The 23,166-nt window shown below is 36.3% G+C and overlaps 3 protein-coding genes across 5 annotated transcripts; all 3 read right to left on the reverse strand.

The window, feature by feature from the left end:
- Positions 1–3,733: 3,733 nt before the first annotated feature.
- On the reverse strand, positions 3,734–7,371 carry LOC114322961 (uncharacterized). Of its 3 annotated transcripts, XM_082883666.1 has the most exons (4): positions 6,954–7,077; positions 5,297–5,391; positions 4,658–4,983; positions 3,734–4,181 (listed from the first exon to the last, which is right to left on the reverse strand). In XM_082883666.1, the coding sequence occupies exons 3-4, from the start codon at positions 4,956–4,958 to the stop codon at positions 3,958–3,960; spliced, it is 525 nt and encodes a 174-aa protein (XP_082739792.1). In that variant the 5' UTR covers positions 4,959–4,983; positions 5,297–5,391; positions 6,954–7,077; the 3' UTR covers positions 3,734–3,957. The 3 variants fall into 3 exon arrangements, with proteins under 3 accessions (XP_082739792.1, XP_028126228.2, XP_082739786.1); XM_028270427.2 differs by lacking the exon at positions 5,297–5,391 and having other exon boundaries at positions 6,954–7,371; XM_082883660.1 differs by lacking the exon at positions 6,954–7,077 and having other exon boundaries at positions 5,207–5,331.
- Positions 7,372–9,988: 2,617 nt separating this feature from the next.
- On the reverse strand, positions 9,989–15,163 carry LOC145797170 (uncharacterized). Its single transcript, XM_082883670.1, has 5 exons — positions 14,800–15,163; positions 14,603–14,652; positions 14,416–14,500; positions 13,738–13,836; positions 9,989–10,352 (listed from the first exon to the last, which is right to left on the reverse strand). Exons 1-5 carry the CDS (start codon positions 15,064–15,066, stop codon positions 10,128–10,130), a joined length of 726 nt encoding a protein of 241 aa, XP_082739796.1. The 5' UTR covers positions 15,067–15,163; the 3' UTR covers positions 9,989–10,127.
- A 5,817-nt stretch (positions 15,164–20,980) lies between these two features.
- On the reverse strand, positions 20,981–22,911 carry LOC114296251 (uncharacterized). The gene is made up of 3 exons (XM_028240539.2): positions 22,571–22,911; positions 21,327–21,383; positions 20,981–21,227 (listed from the first exon to the last, which is right to left on the reverse strand). The coding sequence occupies exons 1-3, from the start codon at positions 22,859–22,861 to the stop codon at positions 21,108–21,110; spliced, it is 468 nt and encodes a 155-aa protein (XP_028096340.2). The 5' UTR covers positions 22,862–22,911; the 3' UTR covers positions 20,981–21,107.
- Between the last annotated feature and the right edge of the window lie 255 nt (positions 22,912–23,166).

The raw sequence follows: 23,166 nt of genomic DNA on the forward strand, positions 1-23,166 counted from the left end.
CACGAGACACTTCTGGGAGAAGACGGAACTCCAATCGGGTTCCCGGTTTGGGAGTTAGAGCCATATTTCAGTTTAGGCAAACTAGTTCCTTAAGAAACTTAAATTCGAGGTGTTGACACCCCAAAATCACCAAATGGGGTCGGATTGGCACGAAACTTGGCACACACGACCGCCTAGGCACGAGAGACTTGTGGGAGAAGACGGGACTCCAATCGGTTTCCCGGTTTAGGAGTTAGAGCCATATTTCGGTTTAGGCAAACTAGTTCCTTAAGAAACTTAAATTCAAGGTGTTGACACCCCAAAATCACCAAATGGGGTCGGATTGGCACGAAACTTGGCACACACGACCGCCTAGGCACGAGAGACTTGTCGGAGAAGACGGAACTCCAATCGGGTTCCCAGTTTGGGAGTTAGAGCCATATTTCAGTTTAGGCAAACTAGTTCCTTAAGAAACTTAAATTCGAGTTGTTGACACCCCAAAATCACCAAATGGGGTCGGATTGGCATGAAACTTGGCACACACGACCGCCTAGACACGAGAGACTTGTGGGAGAAGACGGGACTCCAATCGGTTTTCCGGTTTGGGAGTTAGAGCCATATTTCGGTTTAGGCAAACTAGTTTTTTAAGAAACTTAAATTCGAGGTGTTGACATCCCAAAATTACCAAATGGGGTCGATTGGCACAAAACTTGGCACACACGACCGCCTAGGCACGAGAGACTTGTGGGAGAAGACGGGACTCCAATCGCGTTCCCGGTTTGGGAGTTAGAGCCATATTTCGATTTAGGCAAACTAGTTCCTTAAGAAACTTAAATTCGAGGTGTTGACACCCCAAAATCACCAAATGGGGTCGGATTGACACGAAACTTGGCACACACGACCGCCTAGGCACGAGAGACTTGTGGGAGAAGATGGGACTACAATCGGCTTCCCGGTTTGGGAGTTAGAGCCATATTTCGGTTTAGGCAAACTAGTTCCTTAAAAAACTTGAATTCGAGGTATTGACGGCCCAAAATCACCAAACGGGGTCGGATTGATACGAAACTTGGCACACACGACCGCCTAGGAACGAGAGACTTGTGGGAGAAGACGGGACTCCAATCGGGTTCCCGGACTAGGAGTTAGAGACGGATTTCACTCTAGGCAAACTAGTTCCTTAAGAAACTTGAATTCGAAGTGTTAACGTTCCAAAATCACCAAACGGGATCGGATTGGCACGAAACTTGGCACTCACGACCGCCTAGGCACGAGAGACTTGTGGGAGAAGACGGGACTCGAATCGGGTTCCCGGTTTGGGAGTTAGAGCCATATTTCGGTTTAGGCAAACTAGTTCTTTAAGAAACTTAAATTCGAGGTGTTAACACCCCAAAATCACCAAATGGGGTCGGATTGGCACGAAACTTGGCACACACGACCACCTAGGCACGAGAGACTTGTGGGAGAAGACGGGACTCCAATCGGTTTCCCGGTTTGGGAGTTAGAGCCATATTTCGGTTTAGGCAAACTAGTTCTTTAAGAAACTTAAATTCGAGGTGTTGACACCCCAAAATCACCAAATGGGGTCGGATTGGCACGAAACTTGGCACACACGACCGCCTATGCACGAGAGACTTGTGGGAGAAGACGGGACTCCAATCGGTTTCCCGGTTTGGGAGTTAGAGCCATATTTCGGTTTAGGCAAACTAGTTCCTTAAAAAACTTGAATTCGAGGTGTTGACGGCCCAAAATCACCAAACGGGGTCGGATTGATACGAAACTTGGCACACACGACCGCCTAGGCACGAGAGACTTGTGGGTGAAGACGGGACTCCAATCGGGTTCCCGGATTAGGAATTAGAGACGGATTTCACTCTAGGCAAACTAGTTCCTTAAGAAACTTGAATTCGAAGTGTTAACGTTCCAAAATCACCAAACGAGGTCGGATTGGCACGGAACTTGGCACACACGACCGCCTAGGCACGAGAGACATGTGGGAGAAAATGGGACTCTAATCGGTTTCCCGGTTTGGGAGTTAGAGCCGTATTTCGGTCTAAGCAAACTAGTTCCTTAAGAAACTTGAATTCGAGATGTTGACGCTCCAAAATCACCAAAAGGGGTCGGTTTAGCACGAAACTTGGCACACATGATCGCCTAGGCACGAGAGACTTGTGGGAGAAGACGAGACTCGAATCGAATCGGGTTTCCGGTTTGGGAGTTAGGGTCGGATTTCTATCTAGCCAAAATTATTTACTTAACTATCTTTGTAATTATATAGTAATTAATTTTTTATGTTTTTTTGTAATTAAAATATTAATACATAATTATATTGTCATTAGTTATTTTTATTTTTTATTTTCAGATATTTCCTGAGTAGCAGTTTGCTTCTTGTGGAATGCAGCCGTGTGAAGATTGCGACGAACTTTTGTTTATGAAGAAAACTTTTATTTTTGATTTACGTTATTTAGATTTGTGAACAACATTATGTATGTATTATGCAAAATTATTTGGTTGGATAATTTTGATGATGTGTTGTTATGAATGGAAGAGTACTTTAATTATGGATGAAATTTTATTTATATACAGGAATTTTTATATTATTATATAGTTATCAATTTTTTTTAGCTATTTTTATTTAATACAGGTAATTTGCATATTTTTAATAATTTTATTGCTGCATTTTTTGTTAGAACCAGGTTTTTGCGACAGTAGCGTAGCCGTCGCCAATGATATTGGCAATATGAACAAAAGGCCTTTAGCGACGGTACTTTCACCATCGCAAATAATATTTTTAGAGACGGCACACTTTTCTGTCGCAAATAACAGTATTGACGACGGTATTAAACCCGTCGCAAATAACCATTTTTAGCGACGGTATTTTTACCGTCTCAAATAAACCCTTTTGTGACGGTATTTTCCCGTCGCAAATAACCATGTTAGCGACGGTATTTTAGTGCCGTCTCAAAATCTTCAGATTTTTACACATTAATTGCGACAGTATTTTGCCGTCGCTAAAAGGCATTTTTGTCGTCGCCAATATTTTTGCGACGGTGTTTACCGTCGCTAAAGACCTTTAGCTACCCCTTTTTTTGCAACCCCCCTAGTACCGTCGCTAAAAGCTATTTACCGTCGTAAAAAAGCTTTTGAGACGGCTTCTTTGGTATTGGCGACGGTATTTTACCGTCGCAAAAAAGCGAATTTTTTGTAGTGACAAGGTTTGAAAATCAAGCAACCAACTTATTCCAAACACGCTCGATACAACCAAATAGCCAAAATCAAATAAAAATAAGGGGGAAAACAACAATGAACAACTTTCAGAAACCACTAGCTTGAGCCCGGAGTACAACAAGCATCGGGTCAAAATCGAAATCACTATAAGTGGCATCTGGCATTGGCTGATGGTGGCGATATAAACAAACACATAGATTATGTGGATAAGCAAGTGACACTAAACACTTAGGTGGAGTAGTATAAAGATAAATAAATAAATTAGCTTAATACATTGTTTTAATTTGTTATTGTCCTTGTGATCTCAAAAGATTCAAAATTGTATTTATGACTTGATTGCCCCAATCATTGATACAAGAATTATTCAGTGACTTACGGCTTTGGCAAAAATGGATTTCACCAATAAATGACAGATCCATCTATAATGCTATTTCAAGTAACAATTACAGAGCAAATACAGATCCATCTATAATGCAATTTCAAGCAACAATTACAGAGCAAATACTTACTTAAGAATCATATCAGCATCTTCTACAAGAGACTAATTCATTCATATATGTAGAAATATAACATACAAGAAATTTGTAATCACATACATATGCCAGTGTCATAACTCCCAAATTGTATCCAGACTCATAAAATTTAAAAATAAAAATAAAAATAAAAAAGACAATTGTCAGTCACTGCAAGCCTAAACAGCACTACTAAGAGGCCAATGCTAGCAATCTATGATAATAAAATAGTGAGTGATAATCACTTCCATTTTTTGAACTTTCCCCCACGCTTTTTGGACTTTACAGGCTTCCCACGCTTAAACTTTCCTTGACGACTTCCATGCTTCCCAAACTTTCCTTGACGACCATAGTAACCTCCATGGGTAAGATTATGGGCACCGTGTGATAGCTGGTGGGCCCCATAAGCTGTAGCCGCAGCAGCAGCGCCACCAGCTATCAATGGTCCCAAACTAGGCCCATAACCTGTACAAAGAAATTACAAGCTATCAACAATGGAAAAAAGAAACACAACATTGTAGCAAGCAAAACAAACAGCACTCTCAATCTGTATACTTTAGAGTCAATGATCACGAGGACCTTACAGAGATGTAATTTTAACAAGCAGATTATATTGAAAAGTTAGATGTACGAAAAGGCCGAGAAATGACAGAGAAATACAGTTCAATAATGAGACATGAAGATTTAACAGTCTTCCAAACCCTAAAATTATCAAAACCAGTATTTCATACAAACAATTATTTCTGGTTTTAATCAAAACCATTATTTCAAGCTTTGAGTTCAAAAACAATGCATAAACACGTGCAAAACAATTGAAAGTTCTAGGAGCAATTAAAATATTATTCAATAATGTCTTGAAGGTGGTAATGGCAATTCACCTTTACATCTCAGTTGACTCCAAATCCTTAAAAGAATTTTGGAAACAAATGAATGGAAGATACCTGGATAAGGCGGAGCTGATGGACCAGGATAATTTGCTGGTGGATATCCACCTGGGGGAGGATATGCTGACGGACCAGGATAACCTGCCGGTGGGTACCCACCTTGGAAAGGATATCCAGCTGGTGGTGGGTATCCATATTCAGTTGGCGGGTAGACCTGAGGGGGATATCCTTGAGGCGGATATCCTTGAGGAGGACATGCCCCAAAAGACGGAAGGCATTGTCCAACAGCATAGCCAGCAAGACGAGTGAAAAGTCCTCTGTCACTAGATCCATCATCATTGTGATTTCCACCTCCCATTTTTCTCCAGCTTGAAATTTATGAACTGAAAATGTAAATAGAGAACAGTAGAACATATAAGATTTTTTTCAATGGGTTAAAAAAAAAAGGTGTGCCAATTGTTCCTTAGAATATCATATGTACTTAATGCAGGAGTTTGGCATGGAAATTTTTTATATTTCATTGTCTTTAATATTTATATTTTTTATTTTTAATTATAGTTGTATTTATTAAGAACTAAGTTTCAAATAGTGTTAAGATTTAGTTGCCTAAGTTGATTAGGGCTTTGCATCATAACATTCAGCTTTGAATTAAGAATATTGAGTGAGGTTGTGATTAGAGTTGCGGCCCTTGTGTACTTCCTCTCTCCCTTCTTCTCTATCCTCTTTCCCGACAGTGTTCTACATCACTACAACTTCCTCATCTCAACCCAAAATGACTTGATGCTTTTGTTCTCCATGAATGCATTTTTCCAATATAAAAAATCACATGTCAGCAACTTATTGTTCATCCAGAAAAATTGACATTATCAAATAGAAGGACAAGAAAAATGGGCAGATATTTAGCAAAGAAGACACATTATATGTGTTGATTATGCAAAGTATATGAATTGTTTCCTGGTTCTACTTTTGTTTGTGGCAGAGTCAGACGGGATTGCAAAACAATCTACATAAATAAATGGAGAACGATTTTCTTCTCGGTGAATAAAATTATCAACTCCTAACAAATTTTTGGTTACAAAATACCCAGCAAAGAAGTTTGCCTATGCATGTATTCTAAGAAAGTTCATCACATTGATGTTTGAATATATTCTATCATATCAACCAAAATGACAAACAATTGATATGGTTCCAATTCCAAACTATGTTCGGTTGAGTTGGGAAATGGAAAAAGAAAAAAAAAAAGCCTTAGGTGAACCCAAAAGACAAAAAATGAAATTATATTTCCCCCTCAGTTTATTTCCCTTGTGTTTTTCATTAGGACCAAATAAACAGTGAGATTGCATTTCCTATTCCCTTTTCATTTCTTTCATCAAATCATCCAACCAAACACAGCTAAAGACAATTTCCTCTAAATTTGTTCCCAAAAAAAAAAAAAAAAACAGTCCATTACAAAGGGAACTTATTAAAAAATCTTCAAAAAGCTAATCAATGTGTTTGATTTGAGTTTTTTGAATTAAGTTTTTTAAAAATTAAATTTTTTGGTTTTCGTATTTTTTTGTTTTTAGCGAATATTTTTAAAATTTTAAATATGTTTTTTTATTTACTTTTTTAGATGCACCTTGCTTAGATGTATCTAAAAAATAAAAAATTTGTGAAAAAATATTTTAAAAAATTAATAAATACATAAAAATACAAAAAAATGTACTGAATTCTCGTATTTTTTGTATTTTTGATATTTAGTGAATTTTTAAAAGGTTTTTTTTCACAATTTTTTTCTTTTTAGCTATATTTATGTTAGGTATGTCTAAATGTTAAAAAAAAAAAAATTTGCTTAAACTATTTAAAAAATTCAGTAAAAACAAAAAAACATAAAAAATAAGAAAGTATAATTTTCTGAAAAGTATTTTTAAAAAACTCTAACCAAGCAAAAATTGAGATCAATAAACACAGTAAAAGCAACCGGAAGCACACAGATCCAACATCTAAACCATGATTCAAAGTTCAACAGCCATACAACCCCCAATCCAAAAGAATATATATATATATATATATATATATATATCTATATTTGGAATAAATAAACAAATAAATCAACACACACACGCATGAAAATAAATAAAAGATTGATCAATTTTAAAAGGACACAATGATATGACGAAATAAACTGCTATTAACAAAACAAACTAGCAGCGACTAAGAAATCATTCAAAATCCAACATACAAAAACAACAACAAAGAAGATTACTGACTCATTTTTTCATTACCACTACCAGCTTATATGCTTATACTAAAAAACATAGTCAAAATTTAAAAATCGAATATGTGTAGAGAGAGAGAGAGAGAGAGAGATTACCGAATTGAATTGGGGATTCAAATCCTAATGAGCTGGTTTGGTTTGGGTTGGAGTTGAAAGTTGTTCAAAAAATCAAAGAATATGTTTCGAATTGGGGTCTCTCTTTGATAAGTGCTTCAACAAGGATATCTCTTTGAATGTGTGGTTCGGCTGTCTTTCATTTCATCTCCTAATTAATTGCACCTCTACCGACCTCAATCAATTTTCTTTAAAATTATACCATACCGACATAACAGATAATAATAATCAATCAATTCTCTTTAAAATCACCTCCCATTAAAATTATATCACACCGACATAGCAAATAATAATAATCAACCATTTCTCTTTAAAATCAACTCTCTTTAAACTTATATCATATCCACATAGCAAATAATAATAATCAACCAATTCTCTTTAAAATCATATCATTTGAAGCGAAATTAAATATGTAAAATTAGAGAAATATAATCACTTTATTTAATTAGTCTATTTTTGTTTTTTCATTAATGATCTACTCAGCCTCCGTTTGGGAAATGGGTTGGCTTTTTGGCTTTTTGGCTATTTTTGGTTTGGGAAGGGCTTTTTGGTTTTTTTTTACTTTTTTTTGTGAGAGAGGATTGTAATGATTATCGGTTGGATTTGATGTTTTATTTTTTGTGGCTAAAATAGCCTATTTTATTTTTTGTGACTATTTTAGCCAAAAAAGCCTGACATTTTTCTTCCCAAACAGAGCCTCAATCAACTTAACAATATAAGCGGTCTGAACTATTGAAACAAGCTTGAAACAAACTCTCACCAACCTCACAACAATTACTATTGTGTGATACTTAAAGTGGCACCCCAATTCCTCAAAATTTTGCCCATAATTAAAATATGTAAATAAATTTATTCTGAATACAACTCACAACGTACCAATTTTAAATTTACACTTTACATTTCACTTTCATGGTAAAATTTTGATTAAATTTTTATAGTGACTAGAATTATTGGGAAAATTTGTTGAGAAATCCATTAAATTGTAGGGAGGTGTATGGCATTAGGTCCAAGGATTGTCTTGTTTTAGGAGTTGTTTGGCATCTTTGATATTTGTACATTTTTTATTTTTTTTTAGTCATATCACCTCTTTATTTTTCTGTATATTTTTTTCATAAAAAGTTAAGAAATATATTTATTTAAATCATTCTAAACAACCCCTTAGTTATAAAGAGATGATTAATAAAATTATTCAATGAGAAAGACAAATTTGTTTTGCAGAATAATATTTTTCAATTTTACCCACTGTTATCAAACCGTTAGTTGTCAGTCATCCGGAAAAATTTTCAGAAGTGGCTAGTGGTAGCATTTGGCATTGGTTGGTAGTAGTGGTGATATAAACAAATAGATAGATTAGTTGGACAAACAAGTGACACTAAACAGATAGATAAGATAAACAAATAAATTAATATAATATAATTTTTCAAATTGGTATTGTAGTTATGATCTCAGATTTCAAATTGAATTTATGGCTTGATTGCCTGAATCATTGATACAAATATTATTCAGTACACAAATAAATAGTTTAGATATATTTGTGATATGACCACCTTAATTACTCTACAAAAATCAATAGATAGGAGAATAATTATATTATAAAAAATATGATAGAAGGATGATACTACGTTTTTTTCTTTTTTTCTTTTTTCTGAAAACTGATTGAAAAGACCATTATTGTTATTCATGATCATTGTATGAAACTTCTCTTCAACAACTCGGTTGCCTTTTTTTCTTTTTTCTAAAAACTGATTGAAAAGACCATTATTGTTATTCATGATCATTGTATGAAACTTCTCTTCAACAACTCGGTTGCCTTTTTTTCTTTTTTCTGAAAACTGATTGAAAAGACCATTATTGTTATTCATGATCATTGTATGAAACTTCTCTTCAACAACTCGGTTGCCTGCTTCCTACTAGTGTTTGGGTGAGGATATAAGCAAAAGGACAATTAGTTACCGATTAAAAAAAAAAACAAAACACGTGTATCAATAGAAGGATTAAATTGTAGAACAGCGCTTCCGACCCCCAGTGGGGGTCCGACCCCCAGTGAGCTGTCCAGCTCTCATTCGCTGGAAACATAAAAAAAAAAAGAAAAATTGTTTTTTTCGCCCAATCACAGGGCGCCACCTCACTGGGGGTCGACCCCCAGTGGGTGTATGAGGCATTTCTGTAAATTGTATTGGATCAAATCGAATAAAATAGGGAATTGTTTAATCCAATACAAGTATAAATTAGAGTTATCTATCCTAATTGAATTTTTATTTTTAATTATTATCGAAAAAAATCTAAATTTTTTAGTAATGACAAAAGAAATATTATTTATTTTCAATTATAGGATCGAATTTTAACATGTCTTTTAAGTCAGATTTAGATCCAAGCTAAATCGTAGGAATCAAATATAGAAGTGAGAATCCTATCATGTTTTTAATGGAGGTCAAGCTTTAGGCTTTGGTTGGGCCGCCCATCTGTTCACGCTGCAATCTCATCAAAAATTATATAAAAAAAAAAGCAGAAAAAGTGAAAATGAACTTAAAAAAAAAAAAAAAAAAAAAAAAAAAAAAAAAGTCCTAAATCTCAATCCGTTGAACTTAACCCACAGGCCAGCCAGCGAGTCCCAACTCATTGGTATGTGGGAGACGGCCTATTGACCGAACTATCAACCCAGTCCGCAAACTCATGTAGGTCAAACCAGCTGGGCAAGGATTGGGCTTAAGATTTTCACGATTCAGTCCGGCCTGATGACAATGCTTGTGCATAAGCTCTTCCCTGTAAAACTTGATAGGCTGAGCTGGTTTTCCTAACCCTTGATTTTGTTTTAGGAAATTATCTTGAAGTATTTGTCCACCTACTCCCAGAAAGTCTGCAATTGGGCAGCTTTATGATGGCTATCTTTTTGGTTTTTCATATTTTTAGTTTGATGGAGGATTACATCTCAAATGAGAATGAATGACCACCAAGACGGTGAGCAACAGATAAGAAACAAAAAAAAGCCACTTCTGCACATCTCAAAACTCAGGGGCTGAACTAATTGACTCTTGAAGCACAAAGGAACTGGGCACCTGGGGTTATTACATGGTTCTACACAACAGGATTGGAGCAAAAGTGCATAACAAGCTATCCCTCCTAAGCAAATAATGGCTAGACAAAAATAAATTATATTTATATCCGCTTCTGATACATCCTCCTGTATATTTTTGCACCTTCAAATTCTGCATGGATCTCTCTCTCTGTCCTTATTCCCATTGGATTACTCACTAACCACCCCTCATCATCACAAAGCATGCTGGTGTCAATTTTGTCAATGTGCATAAGCTCATCCGAAACAGCATCAAACTTTTCCCTCATGTCAAGTGCCACTTCAAGCACATCAGATTGTATAAATACCTGTTCCACAACAATCATACATATCAGCAAGTGTTATATGCACGACAGCCGTGCCCACAATACAATTTACATTGCAAATATCATCATGTAGAAGTAATAAAGTTGTGTGCTATAGAACTTTCCTTCTTTTTTTCCCTCTCTTTTCATAAAACAGTCTATTACTTTCAAGTAGGCAGAGAGATGCTCATGAATTCACGAAAATATGAAAAAGAAAAAATATCTAACCACCTGATCTATACTCTCCTGCCTAGTTGAGATATACTCGAGGGGAAAAAGAACAAGAGGGATAGGTTTCTTCTTAGCAACGTTAATCATTCCATCACCTTCTTGGCGACGTTAGAGCAATGTTACCAGAAAACGCTAATACCCTAGTGAATTATGTTTTGGAACGCACATTCCGAAATAAAGTACACTTCCGTTCCAAAATAAATATAGTGATTCAAAACAATCCAAAAAAAATGTTCCGCTATGTTTCCTTAACGCTGTGTTTGGTTGGGGGATTTGGAGAGGGATTTGGAAAGGGAAAGAGAAAAGGTGTGTGAAACTATGTGAAATGTAGGCATGTTTTTTTCACATTTCACCTACCTTCTCCATTTCTCTTTCCAAATCCTTCCTCAAATCCCTCAACCAAACACAGCATAAAAGTGTCTTAAGAAGAAAAAAAATTAAATATAATATAAGGTGAGTGAACTTTTGACAAGACAATATCAAAATTGGGTCATAATGCTTGTAGAAATGTTTTGCTACATGATTAATTTGGAGGGAAAAAACTAAATTTTATTATATGCCTAATAATATATATATATATATATATTAAAGATTACTCTAGAAGCATCTTTAAATCTTATAGTATAATTTATACAAATCTACCCCAATTATATCACTTTTTAGAGCATATGGCGTACCACATTTCTATTCCCATTTTATGTACAAGAACAATCAAAATTTTAGATAACACAGTGTTAGAGCTTTCTTTCTATGGAAAAGCATTCAGATTCCAGTGATCACAGCGAAGGTGTCCTTTGTGTGGACCGCGGCTTTGGAGGCTATGTTAACCATTGATAATTTGGGGAAAAGGGGAAATATGCTTCTCAACTACTGCTGTATGTGTAAGAAGGCTGAAGAACTGGTGGACCACCTCCTTTTACTCTATGAGGTGGCTAACAAGCTTTGGAGCATCTCTTCTCTATTTTTTTGGTGTTAGCCGGGTGATGGCAGATTCGGTGGTTCATCTTTATGAGAGTTGGCATAGGTGTCATCCCACTTTGTTTGATGTCATGTTTGTGGAAGGGGAGGAGTGGGTAATAGGACTAGTGGAAGAGGGAAATCATAGAATCAATGAGGCACTTTTGCATTCCTTAAATTTTTGGATGGAATGAAAATTTTGTGATCCTTTATCTTTGCATTATTGATTTTATAGGGGAGTTATCTTCTGTAGATGCTGTATATGATATTTTTGTTATCTTTTTGTATACCCCCCCCCCCCCCCCAGTGTACAAAGGTTACGCCCCTTTTTTGCATTTTTAAATACAATCATTTACCATGTGAGAGAAACAGAGAGAGGATTTCACCCAAGATAGTCAAAACAGTGTCTAGCTTTGTGATTTTGCAGCAATGTAGCAAATTACTGAAGTAAAATTCAAATGTTGACGGGATTTGGGAGAAAGCAATGTTCAGAAACAAAATGATTTTGCAAGTTCCTAGTTGATTTCCCTATTTACATATTTGAATAACTGTCCAAAAAAACCTGGTTTGCATACAGATATGATGCACTTCTCTTTTATGAGAAGTAAGAAGAAAAAGGAAAGAAAATAAAAGAAGATAAATACAGTAAAAAAATGTGCACAGTGAAAAAAAATGAATCTTAGCAAGAAACAACAAACATTTCAAGATTATTTACATCAAACATTTCAAGATTATTTACATAGGCTTAGCACTGAAATGTAAGAATTGATCAACCATCATCTAAGGTGAATTCAAATGTCAATGAAAATAGAATTTCTCTCTGCACTGCAAATATGAACATGATGGGAAAAGAAAACCCATCCATCAAAGACAAAAACTTGAAAACAAAAAGGACAGACAAAAAAAGATTGTCTGATATCCTTTCTTTTTCCAAATTTTTTTACAAATACGCTTTTTTGATATAGAACGTTTTTTTGGAACTGCCATTTAAAAATCAAGAGGTTACTCATTATTCTAGTTGGATGTGAAAGACATTCCTCTCCCCAGCCATTTCGGGTTAAGAAGATGTGAAAGCGCATTTATCTTTAGTTTATCTCTATAAGAACGTTGCATTCCGAGGTGTGAAATGCATTCTGAAGCCATTTTGTGAAATCCTAGTGCAGATTCAATAGTGTCAACTCTAGAATGGCTTCTATAAAAAACGAACCCATTTAACCAAGCAAAATATCTTCTGATATAATGTTGGCAACAGGGAAAGCCTTTTGACAGGGTAACGATACACAAACATAATTTACATGTATTCATTTATTCGAAATTAAAAAGCCCGTCACTACGAATCATAATTCCAACTCTGCATGACTTTTCTGCATAAAAAATTTGTATGTTTAGCATTTCCCTTTTGACAGGACAAGACTAGGAATCATACATAACACACAGGAGGCCTAAAGTTTAACAAGGGTCTATATCAATTATCATATTCAACTAAAAATATAAGCATAGTTCAGTTGGCTATACACAAATTACCCAACCCCTGTACATAAGAGATAAATAAAAGTGGCTGGTTCTATATCCAGTGGTTCAAACAATCACAAAGAGTGAGTCAACACAAGGAACTAATCAACATAAGCCACACGCGAAGAAACATGCAACATTTTGGAAAAGTCTGCTTTGGATAGGATGTGTACATAAAAATGAAGCTGAGATGTTGCACTAATAGGGTGATGTGGCTATCTTCATAAATTTGTTATTATTTCTGTTTAAGGCCAATTCTGGTTCTTCAGTCTTCTTTGTTCTCTCATTTCTTGTGATGTGTAAGTTAAATGCCTCGGTATCCCCCATGACTTTTAAGAGTTAACTACAGGCTTGAATGGAAAAGCCAAAATGTCTTTGGAGAATTAAACTTGAGTTTAGTGACTATCAGAGTAACCAAGTAAAAAATATGGCCTGATAAAATTCCATCCAGTTAAGGTCTCCACGGTCCCAAGATGTAAATTCATGTTTACACAGAACGTAACTTCTTTTTTTTATAGTCAAACAGAACAATACTTAAAACAATTCATTTATAGTCATAATCAGATAACTGATAATAAAATAAATAGTTTGTCCAGCCTGTTGAAAGAAGCATTTATAATGCAAATGCATTCACTAGCTCTAGCAAATATGACCGGTCTTGCAAAATCATTGATATGTTGAGCAATACCTGTCCTCGAGGCATTAAACTATCTACAATAGACTCCACTAAAGGCTTCTGCAAAACCCTTCTTTTATGATACTTTTTCTTGAAATGAGGGTCTGGACACTGCAAAATAACACACCAACAATTGTAAGTTTTAATTTAAACAACAGCCATACAATCTAACCATTAAAGAAAATCCTTCTTACATAAAAATGTGAAAAGCATTTCTCATAGAATGTTCCAGTACAAGAAGGCCATGTTTGTTTGGGCAGACATGTGCTTGGAATTGGACTAATAGTCTAATAAAATTATAAATCCGATGTTTGGTTAAAAAATTGAAGTACGAACTAACAATCCATCCGAATATGGTATCTCACATATGATGAACAATTCAATCCCATACAGGGGGTGGGATATAAATTGGGGAACTAAGTCAAAGTCTAGACTAACTTATCAAATAACCATAATAGAGGTATTATGGTCAGTATATTGGATGCCCCATGTCCTATCCATTTCAATCCCCTTAAACAAACATCGGATTGGATAATATTTTATTAATCCCTCATTAAAATCCTAACTCAATCCAAATATAGGATATGATACGCAATCCAAAGGATTCGTAGTCCTAGGACTATTTGTTATGGAAATGTTAATCCAACCTAATCTAGTCAACCCAAATAAAGATAGCCAAAGGGGACTCACCAGGATGGAAACTAACATCAAGGGTCCGGGGTATGTCGATATGAGTTGTTTGAAAGAAACCGTTGCATTTGCAAACATGAAATGTCTGCATTCAGATATACATCACAACATAGCCAATAAAACCTCGTTCTTTTTCTCTTTTTATCAATTTAAAAATAAAACCAGGAGTCATAACTTGGAACCTTACATATTTCTTAATGCCAACTCATTTACCCAGTGCTCAGCACGTTTGACCAACTGCAGACACAAAAGAAAATGTCACTATATAAGAACAAATTCTTCACATTATTTAAATTTCAAGGGGAAATAACCAAGCAATTATACATTAACTCAATCACAGGAATTCTCAACAGGATTTGATAACCAAGGAATCTGTCCCCATACTTTCTTCCGTATTTCAAGTCCCAAATAATTCTTCGAATCCAGATTTCTTTTTGCAAGCCACATAAGAAATCTGCCACTACCTGAATTTTTTATGTCGTTAGAGCAATTCAAGAAACAAGTTTGCATACTTCTCAGACCATAAATTAAATCTAACCTGAGAAAATGAGGATTAACAACAATTTGAGCATCAATTAAATGCAGGTCATCACATGTAATAATATAGACATCAAAAATATATTTCTCAGCTGCAACACAAGAAATAATCATCTGTATCTATATACATTAATTATATGGTTTAACATTATCGAGGGAATTTAAGCCAACTCCTGAACTGATGAGAAGGTTGTTCTTAATTTCCTCTCCTCAAAGATGTCATTGTATTATATGGTTTAACATGAAAAGCAATAGTAAAGGTTAGGTTAGTTACAACATGCATTGGCCAGATCATTGTTAGGTACACCACAAGATATCATCCTCCCTTTACATATCTACTATTGTTTGTACTCTTCTTTTGCCGTTACTTCCCCATTCTGTAGACCCTAGGAGCACGCCATTCATCCAAATCAAACCAACAATTCATATAACAATTGATTCAAAAGGATGAAACCATAAAAGCAAGCTTGGCTCAGAAGCTCTCACTGAATATATGAAGGATTTAAAAATTCAGAGAAAGTAATTTGATAACTGTTGGTAGACAGGAAGGTCAAAGATATAATATTCAAGACATACAAATTTATACTTTTTTTGGTAGAAAGGCAGGCCAACTTCAGGAGGTTGTGGGTCATTTAGTTTATGAGTATTACTTCACTCCAGGTACAAGTAATCTACAACTCAACAAAGTCTCATTCTTATGTGTTATATCATTCTATCTATCGCAATGTTCAACACATTTTCGACATTTTCATTGCATTCCTAATCACATTACACTACTATGATGGTATTCATAGAACCTCTATTAAAGAAGTCAACTAGGAAATAGCGTGTTTAGATTCAACATGGAAATTTATTTTAAAAAAAAAAAAAAAAAAAAAAAGAGGAAAGAGCTCATTTAGGTGAACTTGCAATCTTGACATTATAAATAAAAGTTTATCGATTATAATGAGTGCACAACTTCTAGTAATTTCACTGTAGATTGCAATATTTTATTTAAAGAATGCAGCTATCATTAAAAAATAACCCACTAATGCAGCTACCCCTGGCATACTTTACTTTCTTTCACCAACAACCACCTTTTTTTTTTCCTTTTTCATGACTAGCAAAACTAGAACAAGATTTGAAAGTCTTGGTACCACTATTTTATAAACCCCAACACCTTTTATCTAAACACCATCAAGAAGAGAGGTGGAGGTAAGCTCTTTGACTTCACACTCACTGAGATCTCTAGAAAAGTTGACATCCCAAGAGAAACCATGAATATCATGAGAAAGGCTAAATGCAGTCTCCAAATACATAAAAAAATAAAAAAATAAAAAGTAAATACAAAAAATTTAGAGAGAGAGAGAGAGAGAGAATTTTGAGAGTCAACAACTGAAAAGTAAATTTTAGAGCAATATTCCAAGGTGCAGCGTCAAACATCAATCAATATTAGATTCTAACTTTTCCGAAGACCAAAAACACAGCTTCGTTCTTTAACAAAATCTCCGGAGTCAATTTTATAAGAATGTATTCCCAGGGACTACAATGTTTAATCTACCACCATCACTTTTGGGACAACACACAATCACCCAACTCAGCCCCAAAATTTCCTATCCAAGACATCCACAACCAAGATAAACGAGAAGGGGAGCAATGGGTGATCACCACTCATCAAGCGCATGCAGCCTTGAACTAATGTTTGAACCCTTCATTCACAATAGTTGCACTCCCAGGGTGATATTTTAAGACTTGGTTATGGTTTAATATGCTCAGGCCCTATTTGGAATATAGATATAACTTCTCCTGCCTGTTCATTTTGAATTATTTAATGCATTTTATTGCAAAAATCTCTCGAGGTCAACCACTTTTTTTAAGGGGAGGGCATTGCTGCCTTTGAAAGCATTCCCTACCAAAGGCTACCCCAATCAATCCAGGTTTTTTTTTCCAGACGAAACCTTTGACATTCTTCATAAACCAAGAACCTGCTTCAGGGAAAATACAACTTAGTATATCAATCAGCATGCTTTGGGATCCCTTCCTCGGCTCAACAATCGATTCCAGATTCATTTATATTAGAGAGGTCAACTTCAACTGTTTAATTAAAGCCCTATTGTTATAGACATAGCTATCATAATGGTCTACTGAAAAAGATGTCAAGGTCAAGAAATTGTATACTCGATGTCATCTATCTACAACTGAGTCCACGAGGACATAAAAACAATTAACAAGGAAATAGCCCTAAAATTATGACCTTTTTGGTTCAATACGCTCATGATATGCAATAACATGACAAATGACATTTGATCTATTCAGATGACTCTTCCATCAATAGGACACAAACACTGTTGTCAGTGTTGTGAAACAACTAAAATATGAAACAACGTTATCGAATATTGCTAGTTCTCTAGACCTTTTCATCAGGTATATACAACATATTATAAGCTTGAGAGCTCAAGTTAAAACTATTAGATCACCAATTATCTCAAAAGTTTTAAGTCCATAGAAAATAAGTCCAACAATTATATCAAGTTATCCAACACACTCTCTCAACAATGTATATCAAGCTACCCAACATCATCCCTCATGTGTAACCTCATCTTGCACGTGAAAATGTGAAACATTCATACATGCAAAGAAGCAAAATGAAAATTGGAAACAAATGCAAAGGAAAAGACTTGAACCCAAGACCTCCTGAAAACCAAAGCTCTAATACCATGTTAGATCACCAATTGCCCCGAAACTGAAAGTTTAAGCTATTAGGAACATCGTATATCAAGTCAACTGACAATAACATCAATAGAGAAAGAGAAAAATAATGTTGAAAGCATCAGGAGTCGTTTGTTTCTTATCACTCCCTATATCCACTGTAAGAAATAATGTATAGAGAAAGAGAGAGAATAAATTGTATGTATTATTATTGATTGATATATTGATGTCTATTACAATGATTCATGATTCCTATATATAGAAGAGGGTGAGTGTGTAGTAGGTAAGGAGTAGGTGAAGTGGAGGTGGTAGTGGTGTAGTGGGTTAGGTTTAGTGGAGTAGGTGAGGTGGTAGTGGTGTAGTGGGTTAGGTTTAGTGGAGTAGGTGAGGTGGTAGTGGTGTAGTGGGTTAGGTTCAGTGGAGTAGGTTTAAGTGGGTGAAGTAGGTGGAGAGTAGGTGGATTTTAACAGCCCCCCGCAAACTCAAGGGGGATAGGAACTAACCAACTTGAGTTTGGAGAGAGTAACAAAACAAGAAAATACATAAAAATAAAAGAGGATAAGAGACACTGTATGGTCGTGTCAGACCATTGGTGAAGACACTGGATGGTGGTGTCATAACGTTGTAGAGGACACTGTATGGGGGTGTCAGAACCATGTAGAGGACACTGTATGGCGGTGTCAGACCGATGTAGAAGACAGTTTATGGGGTCATGTCGGACCGTTGTAGCAAACAATGTGGTGACAGTTGTTGTGACAGTTTACGGAGTCTTGCTGGACCCTTGTAGAAACTAACCAGAATCAATGTCGGGACAGTTTACAGAGTCTTGTCGGACCCATGTAGAAACTAACCGGAATCAATGTCGGGACAGTTTACAGAGTCTTGTCGGACCCATGTAGAAACTAACCGGAATCAATGTCGGGACAGTTTATAGAGTCTTATCGGACCCTTGGAAAAGCTAACCGGAATCAAATGTCGGGACAGTTTACAGAGTCTTGTCGGACCCCTAAAAAGTCGCACCCTCAAAAGGTGTGCCCAATCTTTCAAAAGGCGTGCCATCAAAAGGCGTGCCCAATCCATAAAAAGGCGTGCCATCAAAAGGCGTGCCCAATCCATAAAAAGACGTGCCATCAAAAGGCGAGCCCAAGTCATAAAAAGATGTGCCGGACATGATGGCGAGGCACGTGAGTGCCTTGACTGGCGCGCCCGTTTGTCGTCTGGCGTCAAGTGGCGCGCGATACGCGTGGCTGCCTCGCTATTTAACCAAGGTTGATGCTGAGGTTGAGGCAGACAAAAAAACTTCTGAAAATCCTCTGAAAACAACTCTTCCTTTGCTGAGAAAGAAACTCTGTAATACTCTGTAACCAACCCGTCTCTGAAACACTCAGCAACATGGCCTCTTCTTCCCGTCCAGCTACCCAGAACATGGCCTCCTCGTCCCGTGGTCTGCTCACGCTCTTTCCAGAACTGAACGAGTCCACAAGAGAAATAACTGGTGTGGTGGCCAGTGAACCTCAACCAAACACCTCTGGTTTTGCTCCGTTGAACTTTCCGATGCGGTCGGTGGAGCAAAAAATGGCGGTGCAGTCGGATGTGGAGGCCAATCAGTATACCTTGAAGTCATGTGTGGAAACCATGACTGCGGTTACAAATTTGTCGAACCGGCTGCAGAGTAGGACAAATGAGGTGCAGCAGTTAAACGCCCAACTGGCTCTGCTCCAACGCATGTATAAGGATGCGCGAGCAGAGATAAGTGTGCTAAAGGCGGAAAACAAGGAGCTGAAGCGGAAGGCCAGTTTTATGTTCCGATTTGGAGGGCCGCCATATGCTGCAGTGGAGGAGCAGGGAGTAGTGATCATGCCCAGTGGAGTGGGAAACACGGAGGCAACACCGGCAAGGGCCGCCCAAGATGGTGGCAAGAAGAAAAGACCGGCGGAATAGGCGAGAAGAAAAATCCCACTGTTCCGATTTGTGTTGGTTGTGTTTTGGTTTGTTTTGTGTTTTTTTTATTTTTATTTTTATTTTATTTTTTTAATTTTTTTTTATGGTGTAAAATGCTGATCGGGGTTGATCCCCGGCATGAAGAAATGACAAGTTTGTAAAATGTTGTTTTTTTTTTTTTTTTTTTTTGTTTTGGGAGTGTTTTGTTGAAAAAATAAAAATAAAATGAAAGAAAACAAGGGAGAAAGAAAATAGATAAAAAATATTTATAGATGGATTATATGAAAAACATCAGTGCGATTGTTTCAAAATAAAGTGGGGTATTTAAAAAAGAGGAAAAGTGACTTGGAAAAAATAAATAAAAATAAGTGATTTTTGAAATCAAATGGAGGAGAGAGAGGGACAAACCCATGTGATAAAGTGGAGAGAAAGTCGGTGAGTGGGGTGCAAAAGGTGAAGGAGAAATGATGGATTGAAAATGGTTTGGGTCAAAAGTGGACACTGTTAGTGGGGAACATGAGTGCATTGATTATTTGATATAATAATAATAATAATAAAAATAAAAAGTTAGAACAGTTGGAGAGAATGAGTGGAGTATGGTAAGGGTTTCATCCAAAGCCAAAATTCCTGCAGCGAATCACTTCGCAAATCCTAGCATGAGCTTTTTCTCTTTCCAGGCTTATTCATGAATTTCCTGGTGATTTCAAGAGCCTCTGGTGGCATTGTGGCAGAGAACACCCCAACCTGGATTTTTGGTGGCAGCAACTGAGAACACCCCAACCTGGATTTTGGGTGGCAGCAACTGGAAAATATCATAGATCTGATTTTTAAAAACCTCGTGATAGCATTTCATCAGCTTCATCCAAGACAAACATTTTGATGTAAACAGGGCGAAGTGATTGTCTCCGCAACATGTCAAACACACGACCAGGAGTAACAACAACAACATGAACCCCACTGGAGAGAATGCGCTGATCTTCGCGCACACTAGTCCCTCCAACACAAGCATGAACCTTCACACTTTGCTGGGCAAGTTCAAGAGTGGGTGGAAGAACCAAAGCTTGGCACTCAACCAAGCTAGAATCTAGCTGTTGCAGAATTCCAGAGCAGAATGTTGCAGTGTTTCCAGTTCCAGACTGTCTCGTCATATGAGGTGAAGAATTCTTCTCCATCAGCCTCACACATGACTACAGTTGCACAAATCTTTGTTGATTTTATCAGCGGAATAGGTTGAGGTCCGGCGGGCGGCTAAGGTGAGGTTGCCGCCCGCCGGGGAAGCGAAAATACTAGGTTTTAAACCAGCTCTGATACCATGTAAGAAATAATGTATAGAGAAAGAGAGAGAATAAATTGTATGTATTATTATTGATTGATATATTGATGTCTATTACAATGATTCATGATTCCTATATATAGAAGAGGGTGAGTGTGTAGTAGGTAAGGAGTAGGTGAAGTGGAGGTGGTAGTGGTGTAGTGGGTTAGGTTTAGTGGAGTAGGTGAGGTGGTAGTGGTGTAGTGGGTTAGGTTTAGTGGAGTAGGTTTAAGTGGGTGAAGTAGGTGGAGAGTAGGTGGATTTTAACATCCACCATAAGTGGCAATGTCGAGTCCCTATATACTTCACTCCAGTCTGGAACTGGTGCCGGCACCTGGCCAAAATAAAGAAAACAAACATTTTGAGTGAGAAAAGCTCATAATGAACACATTAGATTTCTCATAAACAGAAATGCCCCAAAGAGAGATATTACCGAGAGTGACGCACAAAGAGGGTTCACATGTTGCCTAATTTGAACATGACCCAAGTCCTGCAACAAGCACATGCTCACCATTTAAGCGAACAATCAACCAAACCAACACAAAATTTCCATAAAGAATGAAGATATTTATCAAGATAAGGATGACTATGGAATGAAATTTACCTTTCATGGTCAATGGTAGTGAAAAACATACATAAAAAAAATAAAAAATAAAATAAAATAAAATCTTTATTTTAGATTCAAAACCGATTAAAGGAAGTTTTAAAACTTATAATGACATTATAGACCATTAATTTTGAATTATGATAATGTGTTGCAACTTACAAAATGAAATGGAGATCTCCACTCGATAAATAAAATGGAGAGGATCAAAATCTAGATCAATTGCACAGAGGATTATTCATTTGCAATGCTCACCACACAATTCCATTTACTTGCCATTGAAATCGCACCCATCAAGAAAGACAAAACATGTGTGTGCAACTTTACCTCGGAAACTTTGTTTTCTATGAGGGCATGTCCAATCCTTTACCCAAACTCATACCAAAATAAGTTTTACTCAAATTTTTTACCCAAATCAATGGCAATAATTCTACACGTATTAACAATCTTACTAGAAATCTTACTGAAAATACAAGAGGCTAAATGTGATTGGTTGTCAAAAAAACCATGATATTTAAACATCCAATAATATTTGAACATGTATGTTTTTAGTAAGATTGTTAGTAAGAATTTAAGTAGATGTAGGATTGCTCAATCAATGGAGACCCTTTTTTTCACTCAAATTTGTAAAGACAATTAGGGGTGATTTGGCCATTGGAGTCCCCTATATCAAATTAAGGTTGTACCCAAATTTGAGTAAAAATATGAGTGAAGGTTGGAGATGGCCTAACTTGCTATGTTTTTTTTTTTTTTTTTTTTTTTTTTTCAATTGTAAAAGATTAATTACAGATATGAAAAAATTAAATCAAAAAAATAGACAATTAAAATCCAAAGCAATAGCTAGAATGTCAATAGTAACCAATCCCAAACTTGGAAAGAAATAAACAACTACATACAATCCATAATGGATAAAGAAATAAAAAAACAAAAACCACAAAGAGACCGAGTGAACAACTAGGCCAAAGCCCTCGTTAGCTTGCTAGGTTGGTCGTTTCCCTCATAAAATTGAAATTACAACTATGAATTAAAAACCCAGAAAAAAAGAAATCTATATGGATATAATTTATATATACCTGGGAAAAATTGTGAGAGAGATTGAGGTCGGAGTATTCTAAGGCGACGAGCTGGGGGCTTGTGAGTAGTTGTCCCTCTTCTTTACCAACAGAAACACCTACTACTCCTCCTCCGTTACTACTACTACTACTACTGCAAGGACAATGGCGATGAGGTTGAGGAACAATTGAGAGTTGAATGGAAAATGATTTGAGTTTTGGAGTGGGATTGTTGTTGAAGCGAGACGATAATAGTATTGAATACAACAAGGCCTCACGGGTCCTGGGCACGGCACAGATAAGCGACGCCATTTTTAAGCAAAATGCGTTATTTATGCAGCGACGCTTTCGTGTATGTATGTATGTGTTGGTTTTTTTTTTTTTTTTTTTTTTTTTTTTTTTTTTTTTTGGCTTTCGAAGGTTACTTTCGTATGAGCATGTCAGGAAGGATCAATCAGTTCTTATAGAATTGTAATTGTCAAACAATTATTTAGACTATTGTGTTATGGTTCTTTCGGCCTCAATAAAGAGGACTTTTACTGGTGACTTACTGGTAATTTGACTTCAGAAAACTTGAGCATAAGAACAGTTAAATAAACTGAAGTATTTCATTAATA

Source organism: Camellia sinensis, chromosome 1 (genome assembly GCF_055761805.1).
Source record: "Camellia sinensis isolate YWXY chromosome 1, ASM5576180v1, whole genome shotgun sequence".
Classification (NCBI taxonomy): Eukaryota; Viridiplantae; Streptophyta; class Magnoliopsida; order Ericales; family Theaceae; genus Camellia; species Camellia sinensis.

Excerpts from the sequence above, each read along its gene's own strand:
- LOC145797170 (XM_082883670.1), bottom strand. The coding sequence starts at position 15,066 with ATGATTATTTCTTGTGTTGCAGCTGAGAAATATATTTTTGATGTCTAT. Across the intron at positions 14,653-14,799 it reads GACTTGAAATACGGAAGAAA|TTGGTCAAACGTGCTGAGCA; the intron begins GTATGGGGACAG and ends TTGTGTCTGCAG. Across the intron at positions 13,837-14,415 it reads TGATGTTAGTTTCCATCCTG|TGTCCAGACCCTCATTTCAA; the intron begins GTGAGTCCCCTT and ends GTTATTTTGCAG.
- LOC114296251 (XM_028240539.2), bottom strand. The coding sequence starts at position 22,861 with ATGGCGTCGCTTATCTGTGCCGTGCCCAGGACCCGTGAGGCCTTGTTG. Across the intron at positions 21,384-22,570 it reads TCTCTCACAATTTTTCCCAG|GACTTGGGTCATGTTCAAAT; the intron begins GTATATATAAAT and ends TGCTTGTTGCAG. Across the intron at positions 21,228-21,326 it reads CTCTTTGTGCGTCACTCTCG|GTGCCGGCACCAGTTCCAGA; the intron begins GTAATATCTCTC and ends TATTTTGGCCAG.
- LOC114322961 (XM_028270427.2), bottom strand. The coding sequence starts at position 4,958 with ATGGGAGGTGGAAATCACAATGATGATGGATCTAGTGACAGAGGACTT. Across the intron at positions 4,182-4,657 it reads ATCAGCTCCGCCTTATCCAG|GTTATGGGCCTAGTTTGGGA; the intron begins GTATCTTCCATT and ends TTCTTTGTACAG.